The sequence below is a fragment of the Crocodylus porosus genome, unplaced genomic scaffold (assembly GCF_001723895.1).
Source record: "Crocodylus porosus isolate Cpor-Errol unplaced genomic scaffold, CroPor_comp1, whole genome shotgun sequence".
Taxonomy (NCBI): Eukaryota; Metazoa; Chordata; order Crocodylia; family Crocodylidae; genus Crocodylus; species Crocodylus porosus.
Genome location: NW_017728928.1, coordinates 16,209,295 through 16,230,659, shown reverse-complemented (window position 1 = coordinate 16,230,659; position 21,365 = coordinate 16,209,295). Strand labels below are relative to the sequence as shown.

At 42.9% G+C, this 21,365-nt stretch overlaps 1 protein-coding gene across 1 annotated transcript in view; it reads left to right on the top strand.

Moving 5' to 3' along the window:
• The first annotated feature begins 6 nt into the window (after positions 1-6).
• RAB40B (RAB40B, member RAS oncogene family) overlaps positions 7-21,365 on the top strand; it is a 42,869-nt gene continuing 21,510 nt past the window's right edge. Inside the window, exon 1 of the mRNA XM_019542708.1 lies at positions 7-212. Coding sequence (XP_019398253.1) covers positions 71-212 — 142 coding nt within the window. The 5' untranslated portion in view covers positions 7-70. The remainder of the gene's footprint in view (positions 213-21,365) is intronic.

Here is a 21,365-nt window from a genome sequence, read left to right as displayed (position 1 = left end):
CCGCGCGCCCCGGCCGCGGCCGAGGATGGGCCCCGAGCGCTGAGCCGGCGGCAGACGCGGGGCCGGGAGGATGAGCCACGCGGGCAGCCCGGGGAGAGCCTACGACTTCCTGCTGAAATTCCTGCTGGTGGGCGACAGCGACGTGGGCAAGGGCGAGATCCTGGCGAGCCTGCAGGACGGAGCCACCGAGTCCCCCTACGGCTACAACATGGGTAAGGGAGGCGCGGCCTGCCCGCACCTGCCGCGGGGATGGCGATGGAGGCTGCGCGGCCGTCGCTGGGCCTGGGAGGCCGGCGGCGGCGGCAGGTCTGGGCGGCGCGCGACACCCGGGAGGCAGCTGCCTCCGCATCGCCCCCCCCGAGGCTGCGGCGCCTCAGGGAGGGGCCGGGCTGGTGGGAGGCTTTGGGGCACGTGCGCCCCGCGGGGACGGGGCGGCATCTCTGCTTCTCCTGGTGTCCAGCCCGGGCCCACGGGTGCGCGGCGGACTTGAGATGGAAGACACGTCCTGGGGCAGGGGGGCTTGATCCTCCACCCCCTTGCTGTGGTCTACCTGGTGGGGCTCCAGAGGGGATGGAGCTGGACTTCTCAGTGGTGGCAGATGGCAGAACAAGGGGCAATGGGCTCAAGTTGCAGCAAGAGAAGTGTAGATTAAGGATTACGAAGGATTTTAGGAGGGTAGTAAAACACGGGAACAGGCTACCCAGAGAGGTGGTGGAGGAGGTTTTTAAGAGTGGGCTAAAGCGAAGCCTTGACTGGCATGATCTAGCAGGGGATGGTCCTGCTTTGAGCAGGAGGTTGGACTAGATGTGACCTCCTGTGGTCCCTTCCAGCCCTCGTTTTCCATGATTGTATAATCAGTAAGCGAAGAGAAGCACTGAGGACTGCTAAGGGTGTATATATGGTTGGAATTAATATATTTGGATTTGCAGCAGTTAATCCCTCCTCCTCCCCTTTCCTTGGTGAATTTTGCCCTGTAGGCAAGCTGTTGGTGTGTGAGTGGTACCCCATCTAAATTGCCTTTCTGTACAGTTCCATAACCTGTGCAACATACCCACATTTAAGTGGGATTAAGTGTAACTTAATGCTACGATGCAACCTTCTGACTTAGCGGGAGCTGTAGTACCTATTGAAACCCTTTTTCTTGATCCCGTGCATTTATGATGGCATGCTGTGAAGCAGAGATTCAGACATTTATCCATTGTAACTTTTGTGCATCACAAACATGCTTTCCTATTCTTACAGAAAAACACATATAACAAAAGAATTATTAGTTATTGGATGATGAGCCTACTGCCAAAATGGTGGATGACAGTATGAGAGACTGTTTAAAAGAGACAAAGGAAGAAAACTATAACACAAGACTGTTGACTTTCAATACAGTGTTTCCAAAAAATTGACAGCAGTGTAGGTCTTGTATATTTGGTATGTCAAATGTTGCCCTCCAAGATGAGGACTTCTTGTTTGTGATTTGTGCTTTCATTAATCGTTTAAGAAATAGTACCCTATGGGCACCATCTGTGTTTGCAAAGTAGGAAACTGTAGGATTCCTTAGGTGAATTCTAGTCATCTCTGTGTAAGCAAAGGCCTCCTTTCTTCTCTGCTCATAGATGTAGCTTCTCTATACAAATCCATTAGGTAATAAAGAAATAGGCCGTCACCTTACAGATTTCACAGTTGCTTTAAATTACTTTATTAGGAGCTGATCCATGAAACAGGGTAGATTTGCATCTTATACCATTAAAATTGGTGTCAGACCTTCCACTGACATTAAAAGGTTTTGTATCAGGTCCATATTATTTGTGATATTTAATATTAAAGTAATGGCATGTATCAAACAAAGGCAGATAACATTTTTTTTTCTTAATAGCACTCAACCTATAGTGTATCTTTTGTACAAGAGGGCCATGTTGTGCCTTGAAGGCATGAGCCCAGCATTGGTATAACTTGGAGTTTCCCCTCCCTGAGTGGGGGGGCCCAGGGACCTCTACTGAGGATTGTGCCTGCTGATTCACAGAAATTTAGAGCTGGAAGAGACCTCATGTTCATGTATGTGGTTCTTCCCAAGATGCAGAAAGTGTGTGCTTGCTGGAGGTATCCTTAAAGAATTTGCAACTCGCTTGCTTCTTTCTGCCTGCTCAGTATTAAATTATTCTGAACTGTTTTATGGTTAATTTAGGTACAAAGCATCTGACCCCTCATTTATGTTGTAGGAATTCTTCAGTCTCTGAATGTAGCTTGATGTAATCAGGAGACCATGTTTGAGGTGGGCCTTAAATTGTATAGGACTAGCATAGTTTTCCTGTGAGTAGAGTTCTTGGCAACAAGGTAATGCAAATATTAATTTGTAGCTATTCAGTAGCACCCGATGTCCATCTTGAAATCCATTATTCATGATTAATTGTAACTTTAACGTGTGGCGAGAGAGAGCAGTAAGCTTACATACCACTTCACAAACAGCTACTAAAGACACCTTGCTGAATAAATGTTAAAACCTAAATTAGACAAGTTTAAATGAACAGATGGTTTGTGCCCATACCAACTGTGCTACACAAAGGCAGGCCTTCAGAACAGGGAGGGTGAAAGAATTATGGGCCATGAGGATGAGAGATTTCTTTGAGGTTGGTGTGAAAAATCAAGTGTACTTGATGGGTAAGGGCAGGTTTATAGATTTCTTTCCTTGTTAGTTTACTAACTTCATGTTTTAAGTAACTAGTGTCAGCTCAAATGTGTGTGACACAATTGCCCTTCTTGGTAAATATAGATATAACTTGTAATAGGGGCTGAAGTTATTTTAATTTAATCTTAATTTGTACAGCCTTTCATGATTACTGTACTCTGAAGGAAGTATTTGGCTCTCCCTTAAAATGTCAGGCAAAGGATGAAGGGCAATAATTGATTATCCATCTCCTTGCAGAAAAACGGTGAGAACCTTTGCTGGGAACTGTTTGTAAGTCTGTAGAGGTCTAACTTCATGTTTTGCCCTGTAACAGAGAGAGAGAATTGTTGGCTTCTGAGTTTGTAACAACTGTTTCAAAAGTCATTCCACTTGTACATTTTGGTGCAGACAAATGATTCTCTAGTGGGAAATACCAATATATATAAGATATATACACACACTTCAAAAGTCATCTGTTCTTTCACAATAGTCTGAAAGAAGGCAAGGGTCTGTTAGGCCAGCTCTATTTTTCTGCCAAATCTGGACCAGTAAATGCAAATAGTTTGGGAGGTAATATTTTGCTGGAGGTTACTGTACTAAGTAGATTTGGTTATCTGGGTAACAGATGTCTTGAAAATTTCCAAGTCTTGCTCGCTCTGCAGAATTTATCTTAAAAAACAAAAAATAACCCCCCCACAAAAATAAACCACCACCCCCACTGCCACCCCCTAATCCCCACAAAAATCTAGATGAGACTACTTTTTTGAATGTCCTGCAGTGTTGGGTTTACAGGTAGTTGTCAGTTCTTTGGGCACCACTAGCTTATCCTTCAGAATAAACTTGGGGGAAATAATTGCCTTAAAACTAGAACACGAAAACTCCATTCTAACGGGGCTGACAGATCCTTTGTTATTCAGTACTGTTAATTTTTATCTGCTGTATTGTAGCATTGTTTTCACACTAAAATAGAGCAAGATGAACTTGTTGTATGGCTTCTTGGAATGAACATTCAAATCTGCTCCTTCTCTCTTCTCTGTGAAAATATGATTTAAAACCAAGGAGCCCGGTCTTCCATTCTGTCCTCTACCTCACTTTGTCTCCACTCTTTCATTTCTTATCAGTTATTGCCTATGGTTTTTCCTCTAACTTCTTTCTGTCTGTAGACTACAAACCTCTCACAAGAGGAACATCCTCCTTGAGTGTTTAATAAGTGCCCAGCCTGTATGAAGGCTAGTAGGAATAAACGGCAGTAGGTAGGTACACTGGCAGGGAGAGTTGGACAGTGCCAGCGTCACCCAGGCCCCAGTGTTGAACAAGGTAATTTCACCGAGGAAGCCTGTGGAGAACGTGTGGCAGATCATGATTATTGGCTGCAACTTCTAGCCCAGCAGCTCAACAGGGAAGAAACAGAAGCTCGATATTATAGTTACAGACTTGTACGATATTGATAAGCAACAATAGAACTTTGTGATATCAGTTCATATTCAGGGGATTTTTAATACTTTTATCAAGGTCTTTTTCCTTAGCTGTCTACTAAAGAGTGTTCAGAGAGGCCCCTGGCTAAAATGAACACGAGAGGTAAAACTGATGCTATGAAACATTTAAGACTGTTGATTCAAGAGCTTGCTGAAGCTTTCCCAGAGGATGTGGCTAAATATAAAGCTGTAGGAGGCAAAAGATCATGCTCCTGTAAGTGTGCTTTCCACAAGTTCTGAGGTGCCCTTTATCCCTGTCACAAAACTGAAAAGTGTCTATGAAAATATTGACTGGAAGGAGAGGATGGAAGAAGTCTCCCTTAATGTGTGCTAATAGCTGTGGACTATGAAATAACTTCATTAACACAGATTGTTCTTTTTCTGAAGTAATTCAGTTGTATGCCTCTACAGATGCAGTCAAAGCTACCTGGTACTCTTTTCTTGTTTTCTTAAAAAATTGTTGGAGGTGCATATGTTACCTGTGAACTGGTCAAAAGCATTTCCAACAATGTGTATTTCTAGAGCAAAAATGTGTCTGTTTAATTTAATTTCAAATGGGTAAGTACTAGAATGTGGATTTAGAAGTTAGTTTGTCTGTTGCGCACCATGGGAAATTAAAAATGGAGAGTTATTAACTACAGTTAAGAATGGTCAGGAAAAAGTTCAGGCAGGCAGGACTTGGTGAGTTCTGCTGAAACAAAAAGCATTGGCAAGTGCTTGCACTTTCCTGTGACAGTCAGCTACAGTCAGAAAGGGCCCCTTCCATTTTCAGTCCTGTATGTGGAAGGGCAGGTGGCTGGATTAAGAATAATATCTTCAAGGATGGTCTTCTCATCATTGTTTGTATATTTTCTAAGACCATAGTAATGTAGAAAGAAAAAGAAAAATGTTAAAATTTAAATTGCCTTGCTTTCTTAGACAAAGTATATAATAAATTTATCTTGGCCACTTGCTTTTCCTCCCCTTCTGGCTCTCCCTGTGTGTGAAAGGGACCCTTTTTACTCCCAGCAGCAGTTCCCTTTGATTTCACCACTCCCTGCCTCTCCTATTCCCTCCCACTCCTCCCCAGCTCCAGGCCTGGTCCTGCAGAGCTGGTAGGCCTGAAGGGCAGCACTTCTGTGTGGTCTGATCCAGCTCGGAGTGGCGCAGAGTGTAGATGTGCAATTTGCAACTGAAGGGAGATCCTGATCCAAATCAGTCACCTTCATTCTTGCCTTAGGTGTTACTGATACTTCCTTGCTGTCTATATAGGACAGGCCTGGAATCTAGCATGAATGTTTTTTTCCTTATGTTTTTCTCATATTTTAAAGTCTGGCTGGGAACTTGACTTATTTTTCGTGCCAGGAGTTGAGCGCTTCACTAGGACCCTGCAGCATGTAATCTGACTGGTCTTCCCTGACATCTGATATGCAGCAATCCATTAGAAAGAACTCAAGATGTCCCATTTTTCAGCAGCTTCCTAAACCACTTGGTAAAAGATGTTTTTGGCATCTCTTTACTCCAAACCTTGGGTAATATTACACAATCTAGCGTTGTCACACACTTCAATAGATTTCCCAGAGCTTGTAACATGTATTGGACTCAGTGGTGAATCTCCAGTCTTCTCTTCTTAAGGAAATAGGCATTCCTTTAGTTGTGCAACGGAATTGCAGGAACTTCTATTGCTTCCAGCTTTGTATGTAAGCTAATTATTCTATTAGCTTCATTGAATGCCATCTTCTTCCCACTTTCTCTCTTCCCCTGATAATCTGATATGGCCTAAGTGCTCCACTGTGATTGTACCTATTCCATCCACACATGAAATGGATCCTGCAGCTGCATATTTCAGAATTCGACAGGAAATGGATCACCTTCAAGTAATACTCCTTAACCAAATTGACCGCTAGGTTTAAGCCATCACCAGGTCTTTTACTTCCCAGGTCTCTTCCTTTCCACCCATTGCCATGGTCCCACCCCAAAGAACAGGTTTGTTTAACCTCATCATTTTAGTATCTAACCTTTAACATGTCAGCCAATTTCCCCTCCCCCCCCCCTTTCCTAACAGCTTTATTTTTAATTAAATAATTTCTGTTTGGTGCAGAGTTTAAGAAGAATTAGGCAATCTGACAGTGCTATAAATGTTAGGTTTAGGTTCCTGATGAAAAAAGGAAGAAAAGCCTGCCTGAATTTGGTATTCACCCCAGCTACAGGTAACACCTAATGGATATTGTCACTAAAAAAGACACTAAAGATGTACAGTTCTGTCTTTCTTCTTTCCAATCTGTTTTTCTTAGATTCAATAGCTGTATGTGTAGCAATTTCAGTGTTTTCCTTAGAATATTGGTCTCCATTTCTTCATGTAACACTTTTACCATATAACAGGGGAAAGCCAGAATACCTGGAGGAAAAGTGAGTGTAAAAATATACAAGTTGCTGAGGGTGTGTAGGACAGGGGCAGGTCTTTAGGACTCTGGAAGGTAATTCTGAACTTTTTAAATTCTGTAAAACTGGTCAAGCGTTAAAGTGATTGTGTACTTTTAACTCCAATAGAATCCAAATCCTGATTTGGCCAAAACTGTGTCTGTTTATACAGGGGCTGAATTTGGTCATGTGTATGGTCTGGCTTTTTAATGTGCTACTATAAATTGCTTCGCAACTTTCAAATTTTGAACTAAAATGAAACATGAGAATTTTAATCAACAGCAGGAAATAGCTCAATTTAGTGGAGGTTTTTTTTGTTTTTTTTTAAAGACATGAGACTTTTTTTTTTTTTTTTTACTGGGATCCTCTGGATTGTTTAAACTAGCTGGTTATTGACCTGTGAAGAAGAAATAGTACTTAGATTTCATATTTACTCCCAAAATACTTGAGATAAAATATGAGTTGGGTAGGTTTGTCTTGTGGCTTTTTTTGAGTAAGCTGCATGTGTATGGTAATTTACTCTCAACATGTTTATTTTTGTTTTGCTACTGTCAACTACATAGGTTAGGTAAGTAGCTACATTTCTTCAGTAGTGCCCAAACCTGTTTGCACTGCCTTTATACAGGGGGAAAAAACTTGTTTTCTCTCTCTTCATGTAGTGTAACTTTAAAAATAACACGTAAATAATATTGATGCAACTTTATAGTGGAAAATTCAAATGCAGAGTTAAACTTGCAGTACAACAGTTTTGATCTGTTTTGTTAACCGTATCAGTTTTCCTTTCATAGATCTCTGCATCATGTTCCTGCAGTAAGACCTTGTCTATGCTGCAGTCTTGCCAACAAAATTTCCGAGTGCCTTTACACTCGGAGTTCCTCTGAGAGAGTACATTTTCATCTGGCAGAGTTGCACCATCTCAACTGAGGACGGGGGGGGGAATAAGGTTTCTGCTGCTGTGTGGGAGCTGGCAGAAAATGCCTGTCTATAGTCCCTAACCTATGGTGGCAGCTTTGGTTCCTTCAGAAGCTGGCACCTTCCCCAGATGCACTTCACACTGGCAGCACAGCTGCTAAATGAGTTATGAAGAGCCACCACAAAAGGCATATGAATGTGTGCACTGATGGTTTGCTGGTGGTAGCTGTTTCCTGCCACCAGAAGTTGTGGCAATGAAGTAAAGGGAATATAGAAAAGACCTTCATGCTTAAATCTACAACAGCTTGTGGTGGCAGATGGGAAGATTTCTCGCTGGGTGGGATAGGGAGGAGAGAAAATTGCATCAATAGCAAGTGCTTCCAGGTTCTGCTATGTAAGTTGCATTCAGCATATTGAAGTACAGTGTCCCTGGGCTATAACCCATCACTACCCATTCTTTGTATAATTACATTCCTGCCTGATATGTTAATTATACTGTTAATTAAATTGGTAATGGAATATAGTTGCCAACTTTTTCAGTTAGGACCTTGAGAAATGTACAGGTGTTGTCTTACTTCCAACTTCTTTTCAAACTGAAAAGGACAAACATGTAAGGAAATGTCAAATTCTGTGGTGCATGTAACCTGCTAAAGTTTCCGGAGACTTAAGGAAACTTGATAGTGAATTCTGTACAAGGTAAGAAGAGTGAATCTTTGGCAGCTGGAGAAGAGGGAGGGGCAGGATTGAGAAGTGAAAATATCCTAATTTCCATATAAAAGCACCTTCTGCCAGCTCAACAGTTTGTGACTGCTGTGTAGGCAGGCATACAGCTGTGATGAAGGGAGCTGGATTCTTTTTTGGCGGGGGTGGGGAAATTGGAGAGCTATTTATTTCTTATGAGAACTGGCTCGCTGATTATAGCATGACTATATAACACTTCCCTGCTATTTGTTTTGTTGCACAGAAGCTGGTGTTGAAATGTACTTTTAGATGCAAACTCCCATTCTAGATTTAATTAAAGCTGTCTTGACAGAAACTGGAAATACATGGATCACATTTTAAAATGGGATGGTGACTAAGCAATAATATTTGAGCCCAAGTCAGAAAATGCACAAGAGTTCAGAAGAAAAGAAGAAATCTAGTATTGATAGCTGGTGATTGCATATACTATGAGGTGAAAGGAATACATCTGGTTTCTTGAACGGAGATTACTTCTTTTAATAAAAGTGATGAGAACATGGAGTGATGGAGCTGGAAGGCCACCATCCAGAAAAATCTAATATAAGAATAGTAGTATGTTGGAGGGTTTTTTTCCCCCATCCCCAAAAGCATACAAGTACTTCTGGACTATTAGTCGCATTGATTTCCTTTCATCCACTGAACTAAGGATCCTTTGTGTACAGGCCACTTTTAAAATGGAATTTGGGCTCCTAGATCACTTAGGCATTTTTGAAAATTTTATTCAAGGTGTGTTCAGTTGGGTAGGATCCATGTAAAAATTATCAAGCTAAGCCTGTTTTTGTATTCTTCATCAGTGATCAACAGAATTCTGGATTTCTGTGAAGTGACCAGTACTGACCAGAGGAAATTGAATACATTAGTCTGTTTCTGTGTAGCAGTTCCTGTGTTCATAATTAACCAGTGCAAACAATGTTTGGACATTTAATATCTCAATATTAAAGCTGTACTCAAGTCAGAAGATTCAAAGTAATGGTTTCCAGAGCAGTAATAGCTTGGGTCTTTTTGCACATATGCAGCAGTTTCTTTACTCACACAGTGTGAACTTCAGTACCTTAACTACATTAACTAAGATCTGTGAAAACATCATGTACCCTTGAAGTGTGATATACTGGTATGCAGAGGCAACTTTCTGTCTATACAAAGCTCTGACTAGGCCAGTGATTCTCAATCAGGGTGCCATGGCATCCTGGGGTACCTGACAGCTTTTGGAGAGAGGAGATAAGCTAGATAAACATAGGCTCTGGGAAGAAAATGAGTACAGGCTCTTTCCTGCCAGCTGGTTCTCCTCTTTCTTGGACCCTCTTCAAGCAGGTAAGCTGTATAATAATGCATTTTAGTTTTTTATTAAATGGGGTGCCACTCAATTCACAACCACTCAATTCACAACAGTCATGGAGAAGTACTTTGGGTCTTAAAAGTTTGAGAACCGCTGACCTATGCCTTTATTATAATTCTAGCTTTAATACACTTTAGGATAGGAGAAAAATACTGTTATTAAATATTGTGTTTGCAAAATTATTTTCAAAATCTGCTAATAAAATCAGCATTTAGTTTTAGGGTCCCTATGCTTATTGTTAACATATCTAGGTCTTAGCTAATGAAGATTCAAACAAAGGGTTTTCACAGTTATATCTCCGTTATCATAAATTTATATCCCTCACTTTTTCTTTAATAGATGGGATCTTACCTGCAAATCTCCCAGCATTCCTCCCTCCAGCCCTGCCTCTGCATTATTTCTTGTATCAGTCTACTTTGTCAATAAGGATGTGTGTGCGCATGCATGCATGTGCTGGCAATGTAAATGTGTGCAAAGTAGCTGAGTTATGGTTGCCATGGAGAAACATTTTAGTTTTGTGCCCAATATCTTTTGCAGTTCTAGAGGACACACTATATACTTGAAAATTGCACTTCCATCTGTTGTTACATGTAGCACCTGAGACTGAAAGAGGAAAACATTTTTCTATTTTTTTTCCCTATTTTTACTTTGTAGATTCAACAGTGCTTCATGCAGTCTCATAAAGCCATCTCATGGTTCTACTGATGGTATCACTTTTCTGCAGTGCTCTGGATTGAGGCTGTATACACAAAGCCCCGAGCCCAGCAAATAAAGGCTTTCTAAACAAATGCCTTAGCAAAACTGAAATGGCAACAGATGTGCGTGTGTGCAAAAAAGATGTATAGGAGGCGGGCTACTGTTTCTAGTGGTAGTATCCACAGTTCTGCCCAGTTGCCCTTCCTGAAGTTTTATAACATCTGCATGAAAGCCAAAAAGTGTATATAAAACTTAATCAACAAAAGAAATCTTGCATTTACTTAAAAAAAAAAAAAAAAGTGGCTTTCCAGAACTCTTGATTTGTTTTTTGTTTTTTTTCTAATTACTAAATTATACATTTAAAATTTTCCTGTTTGTTTTCAAAATCTAAGCAGCAGTCTTTTAAAAACGTTATTCTTGGTAATTTCTTTGCCATAAGAAAGGACAAGGTGTCCTTGTTTACACACTAACTTCACATTTCCCATATTTAGCGCTTTAGGCAAGTGCATGCAATTTGAACCTGCATCCACAAAAGCCAAGAAGGGCTACAACAGGTCTCCATTATACTCCATTAAGGGTAGACTAGAGAGAGGAGATTCAAGGTATTGAGTAATGAAGAGAATGATTTGCATGTGGATAGCCAAGTAACCCTTTTCTTTGCATGGCTGCATCAACAAGGAAAAATGGTCTTTGCATGTATAGTGCAAGGTTTCAATAATTCATGACTTAATTCATAACTCAACTCTTTTTGTAGTTACAAAAATGCACATATTGCTGAAGATCACATAAATGACAACCTTGACTTTTCAAATCCCTTTTGAGTTAATAGAGTGCAAACTGCATTTGGAAATTTTAGTTAAATAAAAATCCATTTATCATGCTTTTAAGGTTTGCTTCACTCTAGAAAAATTTATCCTGGATTGTGATCAAGTGAAAAACTTTGGCATGAGAAGTATTTAAAAAAAAAAAAAAAAAAGTAACAGTCTAGAAGCTGAGAATAAAAGTATCATAATGGTGCAGTAGCTTTTCTTTTCAAGATCAGTCTTTTTTTTTTTCTCTCCAAATGGGGTATTTTCTCTGAAAGCACTTGAAAGAAGTGTAATTTCACAGACCATTGCTATCTCACTTCCACCTACATTCAGCTCTTCAACAACTGCAAGTCAGACTAGTTTAATGCAGAAAGTTTAAATGGAGAATAATTACATGGTCTTTGAGTGAATAAAAAGGCTGTGGTGCAGATAACTTTCAGTAAAATTCATCAGAACACAGAAATATGCCACCTTTATTCACCTGGAAACTAGTATATTTTAATTGGATTAAAACTACTTCAGTGTACACTGATTGGAAAATGGCACAGCGCCTTCCATAACAGTTCTCGTGAGCAAGCACACTTTCTTTCTTTTTTTTTAAACTCGTAAATTTAAAAGAGCAGCTGTATGATGTATACTGGGATGAAAGTCCGTGTTATCTGCAGAACTGAGGGAGGAAAACAACTTTTGTGTGCAATCCATAGATGTTTTCTTAATTTCAGAGATCTCTTGTCCTATGTTTGAATAGCAATGGGCATGTCTATGTTTGTTAATGCACAATGGTTACTGTGCATTTAATTCTGTGCTTGTACAACCAAGTACTAAATAAATGTGCAGTAACCACAGTTACTGCGCAGTAGCACCAGCAAACACCTTTTTAGTGATGCTACTGCACAGTAGCCTAATAATACTGTGCAGTAGCATATTGATACTATCCGTGTTGTGATGTACTGCTGCACAGTGCTGTTAGGCTACTGTGCAGTTAGCATCTCTTGTAGACATGCCCAGAGTCTGGGCAGCGTGGGGGAAGACTGATAGAGCAAGTTGCATCAATTTGTATATAATTTAATTTTAATTTGAGATGGCTGTGTTAGTCTATCATCTATATGTTCTCTTAAAGACTCCACTTGATGCAGTTCTCTGGATGATTCTTTCATAGGCTGGTTTTCTGAGAAGGGAAGTGCCTCCATACCAGTCAGTCTTTCTGGGCAGCAGTGTGCTCTCAAGTAATTAGTAACAAATTCTGGTGTGTTGACACCAGTGTTTTCTTTCCAAGTTAAACATAGTGACAGTAGTGCCACTGAACAGTGGTGAGTGGCAATAACTAGCATTCGTAGTACGTAAGTAAAGACCAGATTATTTTTATGTATGTATAATGGGATCAAACTTTGCTTTGGTAAATAATTCATACTTAAATGGGTTTTAACAAGGTATATGTTAAATAGCTGGAGCCAGGACGACCCAAAGAGCTCATTAAATCTTTTCATTTTCCTGCTTGATTGTTTTCTTCCACTGCTGTCCTTAAACCTTTTGTTGATGCACTTCTAATGTGACATGTCAGCATGTCTGAAGATCAAGGGGTTGCACTTCTTTCACCAGGTTGCCAAGCTGACTGTTCTACAAAGCCAGCTGTCTCCTGGTTCTGCAGTTCTTCACTGTGAGCCTTGTCCCATGTGCTTTCACACTTCAATTCTTTTATTAAATGACGAAATGCAGCTCCTTCATTGTGTATGACCATTATCCAACTGCAGTTCTTTAGCTATGCTGCTTGTTTCCATGTATGGCTGGTCATCTGTTCCTCAAGGTTCACTAGTCCACCTGCCTTCTTGCTGCTTCCTGCACACTCCTTGGCATCTACTCCCAAATGAAACCCCTGGCTTGACTGCATGCACCCAATTGTTGATCTGGCTCCGTGGAGTCTTGCCTTTTGGTGTAAAGGCAAGGGGTTGAGGGATCTGTAGTCTGTTCTTGGTTCTGTCGCTAACTTCTGAAGTATCTTTGACAGTGCATTGTTGGAATTTGGGTCCTATTTTCATGCTGTCCATAATCGCATGACCATCTTCAATTTACTGGATGAATTGCCTGAAAGGATTGCTGCTGGCTACTAGGGACAGCTGTTCATCTTCCTGTCTGGTTCCTGTCCCCAGTGACACAGACTTGCAGACACAGCAAGAGGAGAGAGCGCTGGCAGGCTGGTTCTTTCCCCATTATACAGGGAGAAGTGGAGACAGTCTCTATAGAAGTTAGAGCAGGGTGGCACTTTGGAGATAAACTAGAAAGACATCAGCTTTTCTAGTAAATGGCTGCATAGAGCAGTGGTTCTCAACCTTTTTTTGACTTGGAAGAACCTCTTCATAATTCTTGTTAATTTAGTGACACCCAATTAAAAAAAATAATTTTATCTATTACCGCATTTACTTCCTTGCAGAGGGGCTGTGAGGGTGGGGGACTGGGCAGACAGGGACACGCCTGAGCCTGAGCTTATCTGTTTACACAACCATCCAAAGGATTTCATGGCACCCCAAGGTGCTACAACACCCTAGTTGAAAATCAGTGGTATGGAGTCATATGCATCTTCTTCAGCAACTTTCCACTTCTTATCTCCTTGACCTGTCAGGATCCAAACAGTTTTATCTATAGATAGGAGCGTCAGGATCCAAACAGTTTTATCTGTAGATAGGAGCATCATACAGCTGCTCTAAAAAACAGATGCAAGAAACTGGGATATCAAAGGGTTGGATTGTGAACAAGAAACCTGAGGGAGGGAGAGGGAGAATGTTGCGCCACAGGTTACATTACAGGAGTCCTTAAAAAGAGAACCTCCACGTGTGTACATGCATTTAATGTTAAGCTTTCCACCCTTATGTGAATGAGTGTCCAGGTTTCCAGAGGCTTCCTGATTAAAACTTAAAACCAGAAATGAGACCCCAGGCTGTCCCGGAGGCAGGAGTGGCAACAAGAACTCACCGGTAGCAGGAGTCGACATCCCAGGGAAAGCTGCGCGGCTCGTGAGCCGGCTCTTTACACAGCTGCGGCCAGCCGGTGACGTCAGTATCGAACGCCGGCTGGCGAAGATAAAAGCGGCGGCGGCTGTAACGTAAGGGGTGGATGGTCCTGAAAAGGGAAATCCGCCGACGGAGGAAGAGGAAGGTGAGGCCCCGCGGCGTCCGGGGAAGGACGAGGAGCCAGAGCTGGAGGAGCCAGAGGGGAGGAGCCGGCGGCAGCAGACAGGAGGCGTCGGGACTGGATCGCGGTGAAAGGAAGTCACCACGGAGGACCCGCCGGAGCCAGGTGCACTCGGGGTGTGGTAGGGCGACAAGGATCCCTAAGGAGGAGCCAGATCGGGGCGGGGTCGCCGCTGGGACTGCGGATGCCCGAGCCCATTAGAAGCATAGGTCCTAGGGACTGAGGGTCTGGAGCCAGTTCCATAACTACAGAGGCTCGACCCTTTGAGTATAGGGAAAAGGGGTAAAGGAAGGCGGCAGAGAGGCAAGAGGAGTCATGTGCCCCCTCCGCAGGGCCAGCTCCAGAAGGTGGTGTGAGGCAGGGGTGGTTGGAGCCCCATGTACATCGGTTGGGTGGACCTGGGCAATGAGAATGCATCAGACAACTCCCCCCTCCCCTTCCCCCACTGACGATACATCAAGATGTGGCAGGCGAGAGCGGGGTGGTGACATGGTGAAAGAACATCCGTTTTGCCCTCAAGGGTCCCGGGGCAGGGCCGACATCTGAAGGGCGGCGCCCTCAGGTGCGAGCAAAGCCCGGCGGGCACACAGGCCCATGAGACTTACTTTGCTTTGTTTCTTGTTCTGGAATTGTCTAGTCATTTATGAACTCCTGGGGTTGACAGTATCATCATCTGTAAAGCACAGCAGATAAGTTTTATCTAAAGATGCACTGATATATCGGTCACATATTGGATCGGCACCAATGAAAGGAAAGTTAACATTATTGTCAGTTGGCTTTTTTTGGCAGGTGTAGCCAATAATGTCACTGATACGTGCTGCATGCATGCAGCCTGGCAGCTTGGAGAGCAGTATCCCACCAGTAAATCTGGGGGGGAGAGACTGAGGCCCCCACAGTGAGGGAGGGAGTGGGGCAGGGCTAGATGCTGCCCAGCTAGGGTGGTGAATGTGACCCTGGGGCTGGGAGTGGGCGGCTTGTCCAGGAGGCATGGGAGGGTGGGGAAGGGGAAGTGGCTCACTGCCACTGCACACCCCTGGGGGAAGCATGGGGGGGCATGTGACCCCTGGATTGGTGCACAGGGTGAGGGTGGGCTGCCCGCTGCAGGCTTGGGGTCGGGGGCTGCACCAGCCTCTTCCCAGTGTGGGGCCTGGGCTCTGAACAAGTGGGGGCAGTGTGGGCAAAGGTGGTACTGTGAGGGGTGGCTACCGGGTGAGCTATAGACACCCCAAAATTCCCCATAGTTGCCCCCCAGCACTGCTGCTGTTGCCTGCCATGCCTCCATATGCTTGGAGCCCAGTTCCCCCACCCTGTCCCTGCTAGAAAGAAGCTGGTACAGCCCACCCTCACCTTTGTGCACAAATCCAGGGAGGCATATGCCCCCTGTGCCCCCCCAGGAGTGCATGCAGTGGTGGGGAACTGCTGCCCTTCGCTACCCCTCTCTGTCCCCTGGCCGAGTCACCCACAGCTCCATCCTGCTCCTGGCTGTTGGGTCGCATTCACCGCTGCCCCTTCCTGTCCCACAGACTTACTTGCAGGATGCTGATTTCCAAGTTGCTCAGCTGCATTCCTGTAAATAAGTATTGGCTGATATGGCTGGTTAATTATCGGCCTTCAGCAGGGCTGCCCTGGGGGGGTGGGGGTGAATTGGGGAGACCACCTTGGGCTCTGTGCTTTGGGGGGCCCCGTGGACAGTGCTGTAAAGGCCTTGCTGCAGCTGCCACGCGCCATAAGCTCCATGCTTTGGCCACTTGCCACCCTCTGGCCCTGCACAGGCTGATATATCCGGGGCCCTGCACACCCATATGGACAACTTTGGCCTTTGGTATCGCACACAAAAATCTTCATCGGTGCACTCCTAGTTTTATCCCTGTCACTTATCCCATGGGATATCTGAAGTCATTAAAATGACCGGATATTTCATATTTAACAATGCAGAGAAACTTGCTTATTGGAATTGGAAATAAACCACTTGATAGAAGTTTAATCTCTGTCATAGTTTTGGTTCTGTTTTTTTCAAGTTAATAGTTTATAAGCTTGGGTATTAAGGCCTCAAAGTGGGAGACATATAGCTATTTTTGGGTGGGGTCTGACATATATATAGAATTTAAGCTCTAACTGAAAAGCACCTAACCAACCAGGTTTTGGAGAAACCTGCTTGCTGAGTGGCACCTGACTCAGGCTTGCTGACTTGGGAGAGAAATGAATCGCAAACCTCAATACAACTGTTTTAAGTGAAACGACCACATTTGTATATATTGGCTGTGAATACAAATGCTGATCTTCTGTTACAATACAGAATTATTTTAATATGCAGCTCTTCCATTTTTCAAGTAGTCTCCTTCCCCTTTGAAGGCAGAATACCGCTTTAGGAGAATGCTGCTTTTTATGATGCACACACCTGTACTTTAGATGTTTTGCTCTTTCAAAACTTGCTTGCTTGCAAATGGCGTTATGACCAGAGTGTGTTGGCAGTGCTTATGGTAGAGTAGGTCTGAAAAAAAGCCTATTAAACTTTGCTACATTCCCATTTCATAAATACTTATCTGCATTATTATAGCCCTTAGGAGCTAGAATTAAGGAGCAGGATCCTGCAGTCTTAAGCACTAGTTTGTTGTTCTGCTTCACTAAAATGGATTTCTCTTCCTTTACAATCAGAATTGTAAATCAAATTAATTCATTAGAGAGACTCGCGCCGATTTCAGAGAGCTGTGACTCGGGCTCATAGTGTCAGGTAGTGGTGATTTGGTATTTGGCTCACGAATCTTAAAAATATTTTTTTCTAATTCAGCTCTGCTAACAAAGCATGAAGATATGAGAGGTTGTTATTTTATGGTATATTTCAGAAGAGAAACATGAAATATGACATCTGTTAAAGCTTATGCAAGTTTTGCCCCTATCCTCTAGTTCAAACTCTGGCTTTGTTTCAGCCTTGTTTTTAAGATGCAAGGAAATGAAAGTTTGCTAAGAACTAGAAAGTAGTCTCTTTCCACTATGTACTGGATTGTACAACTGATCAGCTGTCTTCTGTGCCTGGGCTGGATGGGGCTGAGGGACCTGCCGTGGGCTGGATAAAAAATCCCTTGGTGGGCCAGATCTGGCTGATGGGCCATATTTTGGCTGCTCTTGTGTTGGAGCATAACCCTGATTGACATCAGCTCTGTGTGTTCCATACTTTAGGCAAAACTAGAGCCTAGAGTTTCAAGTCAGACACCCCAAAATAAGGAATACAAAATTAGTGATCGCCCATGAAAAGCTTTTCCTAAGTAACATGGCTAGCATCACACAAGAACTCTGGCAGAGATGGGGATAAAGAGGAGACAGAGAAGGGTGAATAAATTGATTAAGGCATGACTGGGAGCCACAAAAGTGATCCAGTGATGAAAATCAAATGTGATTCTTGGCTGTATTAGGTGAGGCGAGGCGTTTTCAGTAGAACAATACTTATTAGTAGGGGTGCACTGATAAAGACTTTGTTGGCCAATACTGACAGCAGATTATTCACCAGGCATACCGGCTGATAGCGATCCAATAACCGATTTACAAGAATGCAGCTGGGCAACATGGAGAGCAGCTCCCTGCAGGTAAGTCTGTGGAGAGAAAAGGGCATGGGGGTGAGGAGCAGTCTGAGGCCCCCGTGGTGAGGGAGGGAGTGGGGTAGGGGTTGGTGCTGGGGGTGCTGCCCAGCCAGGGCAGTAAATGGGACCCCAGAGCTGGGGTGGGGAGCAGAACAGAGCCATAGATGGCTTGTCCAAGGGAACAGCATCCCAGTGCTTAAAAAATGGCAGCAGGGATGCTTGAACTAAAGCTCATCAAATGAGCTCTAGTTCAAGCACCACCACCAGTTTTAAGCACAGGGATGCTTCTAATCGGAGCTGAGCAAGGCAAAGGCAGAGGTGGGGTGCCTGCTGTGGGCTTGAGGCTCTCCCCCTTGCTGCTTTTGCCCCAGGAGCTCCATGCTGGCTGTGCCCCCCTTGCCTGTCCAGCAGCAGGAGGCACAACTTGTCATCACCATTGCTGGATGTGCAGGGGGCACGCGGCTGGTACACGGCTCCCGGGGCAAAGGCAGCAGGGCAGAGTGCCCTGAGCCTACATCTGTCCTATGCACAGGGGTGCATTTAGTACCGGGGAGCCACCCCCCTTCCCCTGTCTCGGTTGTGCTCCCTGCCCTGGGTCCCATTCAACTCAGTGCCCCCAGCCCCTGCTCCACTCCTTCCTCACTGTTGGGGCCTCGCTCCCTCCCACATGCCCCTTCCCCTCCTCAGACTTACCTGCAGGGAGCTGCTCTCCATGCTTCCCGGCTGCATTCCTGGCCATGTGCATACCGTGGTTGCGCGCATGGCATTTGGGGCACCAAACAGAAGGTACACTACATTTATTGGTTCATTATCAGCTATACCAGGCAAAAAAGCCAATAGCTGATAATGTAAATTTTCCTTTTATTGGTGCAGATCTGATGTGGCACTGATGTACAAATCTCTACTTATTAGTGCCATTTGTAGTCTGGGCTCTAACTTGCCAGCCTGGACCATGACTGATAAGCCACAATCAGGTCCCATTTACAGCCACTTTGGATACATTTTTATTCTTTAAACATGAGAATGATAGTCTGCGAAAATCAGCGATGAAGTAACTCCCCTTTCTTAACTTCAGGTATCATCCAATCACCTCCTTACAGCAGAGCTGGGTTTTTTTTTTGTTTTTTTTTCCAAAGACATACCTGTTGAGAGTCCTCTTACAACTCCCTGCTAGCATTTGGCCCTAACAGCTTGTTGAATGTGCAGTCTCTGAAACAGCCTTCCAGTAGGAGTGGTAAGAACAAAAATTCTTAACTAATTTTAAGATGAAGCTGGTTAGTATACGAAAGGGACGGTGATAAAGGGGACCTTGATGTAATGGCCTAGGAAGTCCATTCCAATCCTGTCTTTTCATTTAACAGACGCTTTGCTAGAGGAAGGATAACAAAGAACCTTGTAGTTGATGGGCAAATGATTTATGAGAATCTAATGTAATCTAATGTAATATAAGGCCGTTTCCTGTTCCTATTCACTGTCAAATCTTCCAGTAAGGATTAATTCCTTTGGGAATAGGTTTGGGTCCATGGAGAATGAATTCATGGGCTGGCTTGCTTCTCTATACATACCTTTTAAGAGGGAGAGGGAGTGAACAAATATAATTTGGACGCTTTTTGGTACGTGGCACTGATCTTGTTCAGTTTTGCAAGACCTCTGAAACTTGAAGAGTAATATTTTCTTCTAGCCTTTTTCAAAACTGTAAATCTTTCCAAAAATAAGGGAAGATTGTTCTCTTTCCTGTAATGCTAAAAATACTTGTGCGCACTATCATGTTTATATATAGCACCTTTCATCTGAGGATGTTAACTGAAATTTATAGTAAACATTTTGGTTAATGAGCTATATAATGTGCCTCATATCCTCTTTGGAAAGGAAATGCTGAACTGAACTGAAGCTTATAATTCTGTTTTCCTTCTGGACTGGAAAGCTCTCTTAGTTCTTCTGTTTCCCACGGTAATATAAATCTGTAAGGCTAGAAAAATAAAAACAGACGGTTTCATTACTGCCTAGAAAATATTAGGACAGGGAATGAAACGTGATCTCAGTTATGCTCTTGACTTCCTTTCCCTTTACAGTAAATAGATGGATCACTCGCTGTTTCAGTTGAGAGATGATTCACTAGCTGATGTCAACTGATGTCTCCTTTTCTAAACAAAGCTTATTTCCTGCATCTTTACTTACTGCACTATAGACATTCATGGATTGCATTACTGTAACCCTGGCTTAGGATTTTATATCAAGATCTAAATGTTTCATAAATCATGTATGCAAAATCCAGAGATCTTTTTTTTTTTTTTTTTTGTGGTCAGGTTAACACATGTATCAAAAATTCCAATTTTTCACCTAGGACTTTCTAAAAGAAAACAAATATACCAGTTTCATTCCACAGTTCAATAAATCAAAACTCTAGGGTTTTTTTTGCATTTTAAATGGGGTTTTGTTGGTTAAAATATTTTGCTGTTGCTTTCTGTGATTTTTTGAATAGGTACTTCGAGAACAAAAAGGGCAATTGGTGGTGGAAAATGCCTGATAAAGAATTGGTTATGATTGTATTTGGGTGGGATACCTATTTATAATCTACCAAAATCAATAATATGAATTGAAGCTGACTGGAAGTGACAAAAGTCATTACAGTCCAGCCTGACTGTCTCAGTCTATGAAGGAAGGAGCTGCAAATATAGGAGCTTTTATCTAATGACCTCAGAATATTTTTTTTCTCCCTGAAAACATTTATAAATTTAAATTCTCTGGTCACTTAGAGTTCAAGGCTAGAGAGAGCCTCAGGCGTGTGCCTGCAATCCACCACGAAGCTGTATTTGACTCGAGGCTTACTGATATTTTGTCTTTTTTTAATTAAAATGAGAAACTTGTCATATTAATGGAACCGACAACTTGCATGTATCACTCTGTTCTTTCTTAATTGTATTTTATCTGACTTAAGTCAAAGAATATGCACTCCAAGCTTTTAAATTTTACAGATTAGCTCTTACTTTCAATTGGCCTTATTTTCTTCACTGCATAATTTGGACTTTTTTAAACAGATGGCTTTTAGTGGAGTAATTTTAAGTTGATGGGAAAGACTGGAAAGTGGAAGAGGAAGAACATTCTAAAGGACAAGCAAGCAGGAGGGAAACATGTCTGGCAAAAACCCTATACTTTTGTGCCTATTAAGGACGTGGCCCAATTTTATTGTGTGGGTCTGTAAAGCATTTATGTATTGATCTGTAGAATTATGTTCAGGGATTGAATTCTGAATTGGTAGCCTTTAGTAGTTTTTGTTGACGGGGCATATGGAATTTTAACTCCTGTGTTACTCTGAACTACTTAAACCGTTTGGAAAAGTCTCCTTTCAAGAGGCATGCTGGACTAATTTCAATGTGCAAAATGAAAACTCTTGATTCAAAATGACTACATCAAATTCTTACCACTGGAGGTGCAGCAATATATCGGTCCGACATTGAATTGGTCACATCAGGCAGATAATTTGGCTGATTAAACGGCCTGTGCATGCATGCAGCTGCAGCACAGCACAGCCCCGCAGTGTGGAGAGCTGCCTCCAGCTGGGTAAGTCTGGTGTGGGGG